The following is a 13,124-nucleotide window of genomic DNA, read 5'->3' as shown; positions in this document are numbered from 1 at the left end:
GATTTCCTGATGTGTATGCTTAACAGCACAGCTCCTGCATGGACAGAATTGAAAAATTACTCTTGCTGTTGTGGATGGGATGCGTCTGTTGATATTGAATTGGAAAGGGCTGTAAACCCCTCTGCTTTCAGTTTAATGAACATAATTTGCAGATTTCATTTGATAACACTTACATCAGGGGTTCCCAACCCAACCAGTGTCCATGGATCCCTCGGCTAATGGATCCCTCAGTTAAAAGATTGAGAACCCCTGACTTACATTCATTATTTCCATTAATTAGAAAAGCATCTTCTACTGGAGGAATCGAAAAACGCAAAATAAAAGAAGAAACCTCAATGCAGTGAATCTTTATTAATGAATCAGGTACCTCGGTCTGCACCATGTTGACCCTCTGTGAACGGAGCTCTCTGACACAGTTGTAAACATCCACCACACCTTCACTTTCTGCCATATCAAGCATGATGTCGATAGCAATGAAACATCCCGTCCTTCCTGCACCCGCGCTGAGGGTGGAAACAGTTGAGATGATATTGGAACAGCAACACACAGAAAACTGCAACATGAAAGTCCAATTGTAGTGCCAAGCTTAGGAAATTTCTGGAATGTAGGAGATTGTTGGGGTTGGGGGGGGAGGCGCGGGGGAAGAACCTGATAGATGTTTATCACAAGAGGCATTTGTTCGTCATGTGCCACGTCATATGACATGGGTGATCATGGCCTTTTCATTACAATGATTGTTCTTGGTAAATTTTTCTATAGAAGTAGTTTGCAATCACTTTCTTCTGGGCAATGTCTTTACAAGACGGGTGACTCCAGCCATTGTCAATACTCTCCAGGGACAGTCTGCCTGGTGTCAGTGGTTGCATAACCAGGACTAGTGATATGCACCAGCTGCATATACGACCTGATCCCATGGTTTCACATGACCCTGAATGGGGAGCTTGCCCAAGGGTGACCCGCAGGCTGGTGGAGGGAAGGAGTGCCATACACCTCCTTTGGTAGAGACATACCTTCACCCTGCCACACTATGAGGAGCACATACAAGGTAAAAGCACATTGCCTTTTTTCCAAAGAGGGGCTGCGAGAAACAAGAGGGCGTGGGTTTGAGATCAGAGGTGGGAGAATTAAAAGGACACCACCAGCAGATGCTACTGCTAAGGGGTGTGTATTTGGAATAAGCTGATGGAAATAATGGTTGAGGCGGGCACATTAGCAATATCTAAAAGCAATCTAGAATGGGAGAGGTTTAGAGAGCTACGGACTAAACGCAGTAAGATATGATTAGCTTATTGGCCTTACAGTTGACACGGACCTGTTTCCATGCTGTATGAATCTATGACTCTAAATACATGCATTTTATTGAAACTCAGGTACATTTAAAGAAACTTAGCTTTGCTTTCATCTTATATTACCTGTTGTAAAAGTGATTGATCAAACAGTGATGCTTGCTATTGTAAACAGCATAATAATCATGTTTCCCAGTAATTATGTAATAAAACTAATACTAAAAAAGAGAATAAAATACATGCTTAGGCTGAGACATACCTGCAGTGTACTATAATAGGGCCAACGTCATTTGGGTTTAGGAACTTTACTTGTCTAACAAATCCCAGTAAGCCGGTTGCATAGCATGGTACTCCATGATCAGGCCAGCTTGTGAAGTGGAACTGTCTAATCTCCCGAATTTCATGATTGCCTTTCTATAAAAACAAGGGATAAGTTGTCATATAAACAGGATATTCAACTTCAAAAAGTCTCTTCATTCATACAATATTATTTAGACACAAACAAGGGATATGCAGGAATATATGAGACTGGAATGTGATAGACCAGCTCCAGTCTGCTCCTAAGTTCAGCTGGGCTGGACATTCCTGTTCAGTATACAGAATGAAAAATTTGGTAGCTCTATATTGGTAGTTAACCACATACACAGTAACGCGTAAAGGTCTTAGACACACACACACACACACACACATATATATCTAGGGTGCCTAAGCCTTTTGTACAGTGTTGTAGTAATTTTATGCAATGCACTGTACTGCTGTCACAAAAAACAAGTTTCATGACATACATGAGTGATAATAAACCTGATTCTGATATGGGTCTCTATTGCCGACTGAGCATGGAAAGGGGGCGGGGCGAGGGGAATCATAGTTGGGAAAAGGGGAAGGAAGAGGGAGGGAGCAGGAAGCACCAGAGAGATATTTTGTAATGATCAATAAGTCATTGGTTGGAATCAAATGACCTTGCCTGGTATCTCAGGGCTGGGTGTCTCTGTACCTGTGCCACCCCTCACCCCTGGCCCTCCTTCTCTGCCACCTGTCCCACACCCCTCCCGCAGCACTCCGGATTCACTATTCCCAACATCCTTTGTGCCTCCGCCGGATTTACAAACTTGTACTCTGCTCCATGTTGACGAATATAGTACTGTGCAAGTCCTAGGCACTCTAGCTATGTAATATGTGCCTACAACTTTAGCATAACAGTGTACATTGTAATACCCTTCTCCCAGAAACACACATACATACACACACTTGAACATAGGGCAGCAAGATAAAGAAGTTCAAAAACTCCAGATACCGGAAATTTTACATAATAACAACAAATTCTGGAAACACTCAGTAAATGAGAATTACCGGTATCTGCCCATCTGTGGAAAAATAAACAGTATTAATGTTTCAGGCCAAGCAACCTTTAACTTTAATTCTGTCTCTCTTTCCACAGATGTGCAGTCAGATATGCCGAGCGTTTGTAATATTTTGTGCTTTTATTTCAGCAAAGGAATTACAAAAAACTTTTCTCATCTTACAATATGATGTTTACAAATATTCAAACATTTTTGTCCTTTTTGTCTTTCATTTCCACACAATGCCAAGTTCAAATGTTATCTGATACTGTAGTCATTAACTTGAGTGTGTGTGGGTTTACTTCCTCTCAGAGGTGTCACCAAACAGAGCTGAATAATGTGAGGTTAACTTGTTTTTCAAGCGGTAGAACTCCTGGTACGTGTATCATAGCTGTTTACAGTGGTGAACTTTAAGGTGACACATGAACAGGTTTCTGACCATACTGTAGGAAAATGAGCTGTTTGACGTTTATTTTCTTTTTAGTCAAGACATGAGACCCTTGGGTATGAAATAAGCTTAATATCTTCTTCATAGTTTTATTTTCATAAACATATTTCAGGTACTGAGTAAAATATGATTTAATTAGTTAATTATCAATTTATATAGTGAGAAGTGTAATAGGTGGATTTTGATTGGTTTAATGCATTTTTGTCAACACTGACCTATTTTTATTGTATAGAAATAAAAATTGTGGATATGAGCCATCAAAGTTCTTTGTCTAATTTACTACAATGTATGCCATTAATCTGAGATAAGCTCAATATATCTGATGGTTTTTGGTGAAAAATTCTGTAATTTATAAAATGATGCCCGGATCATTGCAAAATACATAAATTTGCTTCAGAATAGTATTTAGTCCATTTTTAATCTTAGGTATATTGGATATAATTGTATCTATTCATTTTAAAGGTGTGACGTGTAAAATCATACATCAATTTTCCTCAAAGCTGATAATGAACTAAATTTATTTGAACTATTACAAATCATTTATGGAATCATTATAAATCAATACTGGAACAGAAAATTAATGCATTTAAGGAACTTTACTAAAGAATACAGAAGTAAGCATTTTGAGTGCATGATATCATGCATATATGGTCATAATGTGCTGAAACCTTTTGAGAAAGTTAATAGTTATAAATGTTGTAAATCTTCCTCAGTGCTATTTCATTGCGATGAACATCCATGTTGGTTAATAAAACCAGATCTCAATTCCTGCATCCGTGGTTTTCCCTCCATATAGTAGACTAATTAAATATTGTGGGTTTGTGAATTGCATACTCCGGTGTCTCTGTGTGAGGGAAGATGTCAAAAGAGTGCACATGTAATAGAGAAAACTGACATAAAGAACTTTTTGCTCTATCTATGGGGACATGTCGAATTAGAATCTCAGCACACATACGACGTAACAACAAAATACTCAGGCAATAAAAAAGCGAAACACCACAGGTGCAAATTTAAGTAAATCAGTGCTACCTGTTAAGTGTATTGTCCTTGTAAAATTGAACTATCACATCCTTTGTTCAGACATTTTAGAGCTACATTTTAATGCAGACCTCTACCCTGGTGGAGAAACTTATTTTTGTACCATTTCTTTAAGGTATATTATGCATAAAGTTGGAAAATATGTCAAATAATATCAAAGTCTCTACCTGGATCACCTCATGGAATTTAAGTGCCTTAAAGGAGTACAGATTCTTTAAACTCTTGAGGTCATTGAGATATTTTGCACAATGCAAACATTGACATGAATCATCTTTCTCCAGGCAAAAATCTGTCCCATGAAGTTTAACTTCTGTTTATCAAAAATGTTCTTATGCTTCTCATACAACCTCCTGGTGTTAAGACCTTGGAATTATTCATCAATGAGAAAACTGAATAATTAAATTTCAGACCATAAGATTCACCTGGGAAAAACTGGTAAATAAAAAAATGAGAAAACAAACTATATCAAATAGACAGGACTTTCAGATATAAATTTCTCAGTGAATGGGACTGCATGTGACCATTTGGTTACAGACTGCACATTTAATTGATTCAGCCCCCAGCCATGATTATTTTTTTCCTCTAATTAATGATGAAAAAGCTAATTTTAATTATAAATTCAATTCCTCTGTTTATTTTAATTGACTATTGGAGCTGTGTGCAGATGTTTGCAGGCTCTACGAGAACGTGAGAACCTGGTTGAGTTGAATTGCTTTTCTTTGCGTTTCCTTGCTGGATGCCTTGGTGGTAATCACAGTTTACTTGACTCAGGGTGTTGTGAAAATCTATTAGCCATCACTGTAATAAACCCCAACTGTAGTGGACAGCAGGGTAAATGGCCCAAAGGACACTACCATCAGTCAGAAGCCTTAGGTCCAGCACAATCAGGTTCAGAAACGATTATCACCCTACAACCGTCAGGCTCCCGAACCAGTGTGGATAACTTCACTCACCTCAACACTGAACTGACTCCATAACCTGTAGATTCATTTTCAAGGACTCTGCAATTCATATTCTCAGTATTATTTATTTACTATTTTAAATTATTTGCACAATTTGTCTTCTTATCTACGTACTTCGATAATAAATTTACTTTGAACTTTAAACTTTGATTAGAATTATTTTGCTCACTTCAGCATTTTTATATCAACCACATGATATTTTCCACAAGGGGGCAGCCTAATATCCCATAGTACAATATGGGAATGTTTGTGCAAGGCTCCATTCAGGAAATACTACACCATCTGCTTCATTATTTTACTTGTGTTCATATATTATATCAGGAATATAAGAACAAAGTGTTACATCTTTTGCCAGTGTATTTTCAGGTCTTCCACTTTTATCTGGTTGTGCACTTTAAAACCTCGTATAGCTCAAAAGCTACATAAATATTGCATACCTTCTGAACTGTGAAAGTACGAATAACGTACTCTGCCAGGGGTTCAGACTCGACCAGCGTTACTTTAATATCACCATAGAGCTCAGTATCATCTGGCCAATACCTGCAACATTTCACCTAATGCAGAACAAGAAGAGGGTTCTCAGTAAATGGGTAAAGAAGAACATTAACATAATTATTAAACATGTTCCCATTCCCCAGATGCTTTTGAGATGAAATCATATTGAGTGAGTTGATTTCCTGTGCCATGGCTAATTGGCATTTTGTCCTGATATTTAGCTGGTATGACAAAATTATGTTCCCATTCTTTTAAACTTAATCTGTAGGTGGCCCTCCATTTGAAATGGCCATATGATAACATCACACAGAGTGTAACTGCTGATTGCTATTTCAATGGATAGGCAATTGCTTGTAAATTCTTGCTCCTTTGTTTCTTACATCCACCAAGACCTAATTGTTTTTATATTTTGGATTGATAACTAATCTTGAATGGTGGCATACTGCATGTAATACTTCAATCATCTTAATTCATAATAATTAATATGGAGAGGTTGGCAGCTGCAGCATCATTCCAATATCAAGGACGATTTTAAGTTTAGTTCTCTCCCTGTGGGGATGATCGTTATAAGGAAAATGGTTTCCAAAAACACTCTGTGTGAATTTTACTGGTGGTGGTGGAAGACTCATAGATTCACCTCTGAAACATCCATCAAACTTGACACTATCTGCATTCTTCAACTTCTGTGTCTCACCACATTTCTTTCTCTACCAGCAATGAAATGTGAATATAATAGGCATGAATCTAAACCTTTATAATGGAGTTGCGGATGGCTAATGCAACTGGAACTCATAACCCATATCCTTATGCATGGTCCTACCGGCTGTTTTCACTGACATACAGTGAATCCTGGTCTGATAATGTCTGAATTTAATTTTATTTTCAAATATCTCCATGCCCTTATTCCTCTTTACATTTATTATCTACTTCAACATCTCTACTCTTATGATTTGTTCTCTTGCATATCCCTGATCTTCTTTGCTCCAATAGTTGAGGCTGTGCATTAGGCTGGATCCACCTAGGATTTTAGCTCTTTCTTTCCCTAAACATCTATAACTTTCTCTCTGACAACCCTATTTTAACTCTTTAGTCACTCCTACTTCTTCAAGCTTTAATCATCTGTGCCAATATCTCCTTCTGTGGTTCAGTTTTTTTTGTTATTTGATAAACTGGTTTCTTAGAATTGGGTAAGGTCACTTTTATACATTCAAGTTGTAACATTTTTTATTTTGTAATGGTCAATGCATTCACATCAATGACATGAAATCAATTCTTTTTATTTTACTTTCTTTATTTTCTTATTCTCTTTGTTCTCTTATTTCTACTGCTTTCAGGAGCTATTCTATTCAAACACAAGAGCACGTTCCTCTCAGAAGTTTTATGCTTGCAGTCCAGAATTAAATCCTTCAATCTATTTCTCCAATCTCTAGTTATAACTCTTTGTGAAAACTTTTATCAAATTAGAACCTGCAACACGTTCTCCTAATAACTGATTTCAACACAGATCTTTGATAGACACTCCCTGGAATATTGCTAGATCAGGTTCCTCCAACCCTCTGCCAGCTATAACATCATTTTCATCATTGGGTGGCACGGTGGCATAGAGGTTGGCACAACGTTTTACTGTACCAGCGACCTGGGTTCAATTCTCACTGCTGCAAGTAAGGAGTTTGTACTTTCTCCCCTTGACCGTGTGGATTTCCTCCCACAGCACGAAAGGCTTATTTCGTGCAGTATCACAATAAATAAATAAATTAAACTATAGCCAATTTTTGCTAGACAGAATATCAAGAAATCCTGCAGGACTCAGTCTGAACTGTAACCTCCAGGTACCCCGTTTACTTTGCCTGTCACGAGTGGGTGATCATTTTGTTTTCAGAATGACAAGGATGACAAAGAGATACCTTACAGTACTGAGCAGGAGGAGGTAAATTAGCAGTCCAGGATTCTCTACCTGGAAATTTCTGGGCATAACTGTTTCCATCAAGCCTCAAAGGTCCTTACGGTGCTTTTTTAAAAATCAACAAACAATTGGCTTTAGTTGGAGTAGTTAACTCCAACTAACGCTAACCATTCTAAATTACACTTGTGAATCTGGGACAAGGGAATAAACTGTCTATTTAGAACTGCTTTGATGTTGAGGACATGATATTGAAGTGATGGTAGAAAGGTTATACACAACCAGCATCATTGAATGGTCATAAATTAGGTACATAATGTATTCTAAGTACATGCTTTCCATGCCATGCAGTTTAATGCTGGTAATATGAACAACCAGATCTGACGAGTGGTCAATGCTTTTTCCTTGTTCCTTTTTCAGAATTACTCCCTGTACTGCTGTGCACTTACAGTCATTCTGTATTCAGTTCTAATTTGCAGGGTTTGCTTCTTGTATAAAAATAAGAAATCTGTGACCTCCCATTGCTCTCTTGCAATTCTTTTTAAATATTGGCTCAGTGTGAGCTTTCCTCCAGTGGGACCCTCCAAGACCAAAGGAAAAGTTTAAATATATAAACAAGTAGCTCACTAAACACAGATTCCATTTTCCTGAACATCTTTTAAGTCCACCATCACTTTGACACTTTTAGACGTAATGCAAACAAAATAATGCTTAAATTTATAATCACTTATTTTGTACAATTGTTCAACTGTCACTGTAAAAACCCTTAGATGGCCAAAGAGTACTTAATTACCTCTTTCATAAGTAATTAATGACCTGTTGTAGACTGAGTCAAAATCATTGCTGATACAAGTTACACAAATTTAAACAGTGCCTACAACTGAACAGCTAAAATTAAGTAAATTCAAGTCAATTAAACAGAAAAATGGAATACAAAGAAACATTGCTAAGTCCTGAAGAAGGGACTCGGCCCAAGACGTCAACTATCTGTTCATTTCTATAGAGGTTGCCTGACCTGCTGAGTTCTTCCAGTATTTTGTATGTTACATAGAAACATAGAATGGGATATGTAGGAATAGGTCATTATCCCCTTCAAGCCTGCCCTGTTATTCACTATGGGTACCTCAGGATTTTGGTGATGCCAGGCTAACATATTTTACAGACTATTGAATTTTAGTTATACACAATCCACTTTTTCCCAGACATTACATCAGACTCTCATACAATTTTTTTTAGTGAACAAGGTGAGTTTGAAGAGAATGTGGGAGAGAAAACCGAGTCATTAAGGGAAATATGGGAATGAGATCCTAGAGAGTTCCAAATCAGTGTGGGAATGGGACTTCTTAAGGTTTGTAAGGAAGACAGAGATAGGTCCTGGTAAGTACAAAGGGAATATTGAAATAAGCTATGGTGAGTTTATAAGGAGTGTGGGAACAGGACTCAGGTAAGTTAATAATGAGTGTGGGAATGGGTCCCAGTGAGTTAATAAGGAGTTTAATCACAGGAAACATCACCTGACCTCTCAGATACCAAATCATTGGGATTAATGAATGATTGGATAGCAGATTATCAGAGTTTTATTGCACTTTAATCCTGCCACCATATCCCTTGACACCCTTTGTGTCTAGAAATCTGTCGTTTTTTTTCTGAAATATTGTCAGTGACTGGCTTCCATAGCCTTCTGCGATAGAGAATCCTACAAATTCACCATCACTGAATGAGAAAAAAATCTCCCCAATTCAGTCCAAACCATTTTATTCTACCAGATCGTGAGACTGTGATTCCCTTGTCCTAAACCCCCAGATTGGAGAAACAGTCCAACAAGACTGACAGAATTCTGTATGTTTCCATGAAATCACTTTCAATTTTAATAATAATAATAATTATTATAAGTACTTTATTGATCCTGAATGGGAAATTATTTTGTTAGAGCAGCAACATTTAAAAACACTCTTGGCAATAATAATAAATAATAATAAATATAATAATAAAATACAGGATAATAATATACACAATAATAATTTACCAATGTTCAATAATGTGCAAGACTGTGCAATAATACTTCACGAAATCATAAAGCTGAGACTATTAGGTTGGGTGAGTGGGCAAATTTATGGCAGATGCAATTTAATGTGGATAAGTGTGAAGTTATCCACTTTGGTGGCAAAAATAGGAAAACAGATTATTATCTGAATGGTGGCCGATTAGGAAAAGGGGAGGTGCAACGAGACCTGGGTGTCATTATACACCAGTCATTGAAAGTGGGCATGCAGGTACAGCAGGCGGTGAAAAAGGCGAATTGTATGCTGGCATTTATAGCAAGAGGATTCGAGTACAGGAGCAGGGAGGTACTACTGCAGTTGTACAAGGCCTTGGTGAGACCACACCTGGAGTATTGTGTGCAGTTTTGGTCCCCTAATCTGAGGAAATACATCCTTGCCATAGAGGGAGTACAAAGAAGGTTCACCAGATTGATTCCTGGGATGGCAGGACTTTCATATGAAGAAAGACCGGATGAACTGGGCTTGTACTTATTGGAATTTAGAAGATTGAGGGGGGATCTGATTGAAACGTATAAAGTCCTAAAGGGATTGGACAGGCTAGATGCAGGAAGATTGTTCCCGATGTTGGGGAAGTCCAGAACGAGGGGTCACAGTTTGAGGATAAAGGGGAAGCCTTTTAGGACCGAGATTAGGAAAAACTTCTTCACACAGAGAGTGGTGAATCTGTGGAATTCTCTGCCACAGGAAACAGTTGAGGCCAGTTCATTGGCTATATTTAAGAGGGAGTTAGATATGGCCCTTGTGGCTACGGGGATCAGGGGGTATGGAGGGAAGGCTGGGGCAGGGTTCTGAGTTGGATGATCAGCCATGATCATAATAAATGTCGGTGCAGGCTCGAAGGGATGAATGGCCTACTCCTGCACCTATTTTGTATGTTTCTATGTTTCTATTGTACTATGATGTGTGTTCTCCTGTCGCACAGCGATGAACTGTTGTACATGCTTATTGCATTTGGTAAGAAAGATTTTCTATAATGACCCTTGTGACAGTGGAGCTGAATGAGTTTGTTGAAAGGATGCTCCGCTGCTTATTCAGTGGGTCATGGAGAGGATGTGCCTGATTGTCCGCAATGGATAATAGTTTGTTTTGTGACCTCCTCTTCACCACTAACTCAAAAGAGTTTGGGTTGTAGCCAAAGATGGATGCAGCCTGTTTTGATGAGTTTATTTAGTTTTCTTTGCATCACCAGCACTGATGCTGCTGCCCCAACATAAAACTAAGAAGAAGACTGCACTCACTACAAAAAACTGGTAAAAGATCTCCAACATCCTGCTGCACACATTGAAGGATCCCAGCTTTGTTAGAAAATACAGTTTGCTCAACCTTTCTTGTAAACAGCCTTGGTGTTAGTTTTCCAGTCAAGTCTGTTGTCAAGGTGAACACCTAAGTATTTGTACTCCTCCAACACAGCAACTTCTTCTCCCACAGATCTCTTCCTCCCAAAATCAATCACCATCCCCTTAGTTTTGGACACATTCAGGAGCAGTGATTCCTTCCACACCACTCCACAAGCTTGTCCACTAGTCCTCTGTACCTTGACTTCTGCCCATCTCTGATACACCCAACCACTGCAGAGTCATCAGAGAACTTCTACAAGTGACAAGACTCTGATTTGAGCTGAAAGTCTGAGGTGTACAGTGGAGACAGGACAGTTCCTTGTGGCGCTTGCTGACTGCAGTGAATACAAATCTAGTCAATCCAAATTCTCTCAAAGTAAACTGGTTAGAAGCAAATGTTGTTGCAAAACCACAATTTGCACAGATGCTTGTTGAGTCTGATCTAGCCTTTCTCATTTTACAGTCCTTATTCATCATTCCAGATACGATTTACACATGAATTCAGCATGTACCAGTCAAGCTGTCTTTCAAAGCTAAAACCCAAAACCAATTCCCCACATAAGAAAATTACTTAGATTAATTATGGAGATTAATTAGTATCCAAGGTAAAGTCATAGGTTAATCCCTAGGATTCCAATAAACTGGTAGAATTAGAAAACCAACTACATATTCAACCATAGGGCTGAGAGGTTGAATCATTGGCCTCCACATAAGGAAAAAGCCTACAGTCTTTAATGCTGCCTCTGTGATCTCTCTACTCGAGGCCGATGTCAGATCATCCTTAAAGAGGGTGAACCCTTGCAAGGTGTCAGGCCCTGATAGTGTACCTGGCAGGGTACTGAAAACCTGTGTCAATAAATGGGCTGAAATGTTCAAGGACATCTTCAACCTCTCACTGTTGCACTCGGAGGCTCCCACCTGCTTTAAGCGGATGTCAATTGTATTGGCCCTCAAGAAGAGCAGGGTGAGCTGCCTCAATGATTATTGCCCAGTAGCACTCACATCTACTGTGATGAAGTGCTTTGAGAGGTTGGTCATGGCCAGAATTAACTCCTGCCTAAGCAAGGACCTGGAGCCTCTGAAATTTGCCTACTGCCACTATAGGTCTATAGCAGACACAGTCTTACTGGCTGTCCATTTCACTTTGAAGACCTGGAAAACATGAATATGTATATCAGGCTGCTGTTTTATCAATTATAGCTTGACATTCAACAACCTCCTCTCCTCAGCGCTAATCATCAAGCTTCAAAACTTGGGGCTCTGAACTTCCGTCTGATCCTTTACTTCCTCACTGGGATACCACTGTTAGCACGAATCTGTAATGGCATCTCCCCCTTGCTGAAAGCCAACACAGACGCACCTCGGGAACGTGTGCTGAGCCCATAGCTCTACACTCTGTACACTCATGACCAGGTGGCTAGGCACAGCTTAAAGGCCATAGGTTCCCCAGTGGCACCACCGTTGAATCTCAGATGCAGGCAAGGAGATAAATCGGCAGATTGGGTGGTGCCACAACAACAGCCCTCACTCAGCGTCAGCAGGACCAAGGAAATGATTGTGGATTTCAGGGATCAGTCAGGTGGACACATGGTCAGATGGAAATGGTGAGCATCAAATTCCTTGGCATTCACATCTCAGAGGATCTATCCAGAGTTCAACATATTGATAGTCAGAAGGAACTGGAAAGATGTCAACAAGATCGAAAGAGTATGGAGAAAACCTACAAGGTTGTTTCTGGGACTTGACGACCTGAGTTATAGGGAAAGGTTGAATAGTTTAGGATTTTATTCTCTAGAGTGTAGGGGAATGAAGAGATTTGACAGAGTTTTACAAAATATGAGGGGTATAGATAGGGTAAATGCAAGCTCACTGTTTCCACTGTGGTTGGATGAGACTGTAACTAGAGGGTGTAGGTTAAGGGTGAAAGGTGAAATGTTTAAGACGAGCATGAGAAGGAACTTCTTCACTAAGAGGGTGGTAAGAGTGTGGAACGAGATGCTGGGGCAAATGGCGGATGTGGGGTCGATTTCAACACTTAAGAGAAATTTGGATAGATACATGGAGGGGAGGGGTATAGAGGACGATGTTCCGGGTTTGGGTGTGGGACTAGGCAGCATAATAGTTAGGCTTGGACTAGAGGGGCCGAATGGCCTATTTCTGTGTTGTAGTTTTCTGTGACTCTATGTCAAAGAGGGTATGCTCTAGACGGTGAGGGTCCTAAATGACATATGTTGCCTTCTTGAGGCATAGCTTAT

General features: G+C 39.3%; 1 protein-coding gene across 7 annotated transcripts in view; it reads right to left on the bottom strand.

The window, feature by feature from the left end:
- LOC134342756 (receptor-type tyrosine-protein phosphatase T-like) overlaps positions 1-13,124 on the bottom strand; it is a 1,640,095-nt gene that overhangs the window by 27,117 nt on the left and 1,599,854 nt on the right. For all 7 annotated transcript variants that reach the window (XM_063041291.1, XM_063041286.1, XM_063041287.1 and 4 more), the window contains 3 exons: positions 5,512-5,628; positions 1,546-1,700; positions 368-503 (listed from right to left, as the gene is read on the bottom strand). In XM_063041291.1, coding sequence (XP_062897361.1) covers positions 368-503; positions 1,546-1,700; positions 5,512-5,628 — 408 coding nt within the window. The remainder of the gene's footprint in view (positions 1-367; positions 504-1,545; positions 1,701-5,511; positions 5,629-13,124) is intronic.

Source organism: Mobula hypostoma, chromosome 2 (genome assembly GCF_963921235.1).
Source record: "Mobula hypostoma chromosome 2, sMobHyp1.1, whole genome shotgun sequence".
Classification (NCBI taxonomy): domain Eukaryota; kingdom Metazoa; phylum Chordata; class Chondrichthyes; order Myliobatiformes; family Myliobatidae; genus Mobula; species Mobula hypostoma.
The sequence above is the reverse complement of the archived record's forward strand: the minus strand, read 5'-3'. Positions and strand labels throughout refer to the sequence as shown.